The 1,510-nt window shown below is 48.3% G+C and overlaps 1 protein-coding gene across 1 annotated transcript in view; it reads right to left on the minus strand.

Annotated features, from left to right (window-relative positions):
• The window catches only part of MYO18B (myosin XVIIIB), a 78,618-nt gene that overhangs the window by 31,462 nt on the left and 45,646 nt on the right, over nucleotides 1–1,510 (minus strand). The window contains 1 exon segment of the mRNA XM_009334425.1: nucleotides 4–38. Within this exon segment, the coding sequence (XP_009332700.1) occupies nucleotides 4–38 (35 nt within the window).

Consider the following 1,510-nt stretch of genomic DNA (forward strand, 5'->3'; position numbering starts at 1 on the left):
CGCAGCCGCTTCTCCACGTCGAAGTCGCGGTGGCCGATCTGGGGAGGGGAGAGGAGGTGTCCTGAGCCCTGCCGCCCCGTTCCTCCCCGCAAAACCTCCGTCGGAACTTTCCATCCCACCCCAAGGCATTCCCCACACAATTTGGGATTAGGGAAATATTTTGGTAATGCTGAAGTCACGATGCAAGAAGATATTAAATATCTATGTATATATATTGCAATTTTCCCTCTTTATCAAATAAAAACAATTTAATAGTTAAAAAAAGAGAAGAAAATAAATTACATAAACATCAAAACTGGCAGATTCCACCAAAACACCACATTTTTTTCCCCACCAGAAAGCTGTTCCTCTGAAAACATTAGCCCACCCCACCCCCATCAGCTGCGTGCCTGCCCAGCGACCACCCCTGCAGCCAGGGGAACAGCCCAGCCTCACGACCGGGGGGCACAGGCAGGCACTGCGGGTCCCCAGAGCCATAGCGCCCTGTCCTCGCAGCCAGCGGGCACTGTCACCCCCCTGGGAAACCACCCTGGCCGAGGGGTAGGGTCAGAGAGGGGCAGACCCAGAAGACGCGGGTCCAGCATCTGTGCCGAGAGCTGGCACAGAAAATGCAAAAGTCATTGCGTGAAAGAAAAAAAGCCAGAAAAAACCCTCTGCCCCTTTGGGGAAAAGAGTGTCAAAGGCAGGAGAAAGTCAGCCCAAAGGGGAAAGAGAAAAAAAAAAGTGAAACACTGATGAGGAAAGCTTCATTAGGAGTTATTTACACATCTCTAATGCAAAGCATCTGGAGTCCCCATCAGCCACGGAGGGACGTAACCAATGCTGCCGCCTTCGTTGCGGGAGGCAGCAATCTCTTGTGCGTGAATCCCCAGCAGTGCTGGTGGAAAATAACTGCTGGGTGATTTTGGAGGCTCATCCCCGGGCAGTGTGGTGTCACCACATTACTCTGAAGCCTTTTAAAGAAGGGAAGTATGAAGCACCTTAAAAAAAAAAAAAACCGCTACACTCCCCCCCTGAAGCTGAGAGCAACCATGGTTACGAGGATAAAAGAATTAGAAAAACACCAGATAAACAGGGACATGGCTTCAGTGCTTGACTTCAGACTAATTGAAATATAAGAGCATTTTCCATTTAGTCTGTTTACCATGACTCTTCTTGTTTCAAACCTGTTCTCCTATTTTCTGTTCACTGGCTAAAATTAATTGTGCGGATTTGACCTTGTAATCTGGTTTAGAGCTGGATCCAGAAGTCGCTGGCATCTCCATTTCCTTAATTAGTTTTCTGCGTTGGCTTTATTTTTTCTTTTTTAATAAACTGCTCTGAAGCACACCGTCCACTGTAAATCAGACAGCATTTATAACAACACTGCAGCGGAGCAGATTTGCTGTCATCCCTGCCATCCCTACAGACTGTATCTTGGATGCCGTTCAGCATCATCTTCCCATAGCTCAGGGTCTGCCCGCTGCCACAGAGGATGGATTTTGTACTGTAACTGGAAGCAGCAGGTACG

This window comes from Pygoscelis adeliae, unplaced genomic scaffold (assembly GCF_000699105.1).
Source record: "Pygoscelis adeliae isolate BGI_AS28 unplaced genomic scaffold, ASM69910v1 Scaffold262, whole genome shotgun sequence".
Lineage (NCBI taxonomy): Eukaryota > Metazoa > Chordata > Aves > Sphenisciformes > Spheniscidae > Pygoscelis > Pygoscelis adeliae.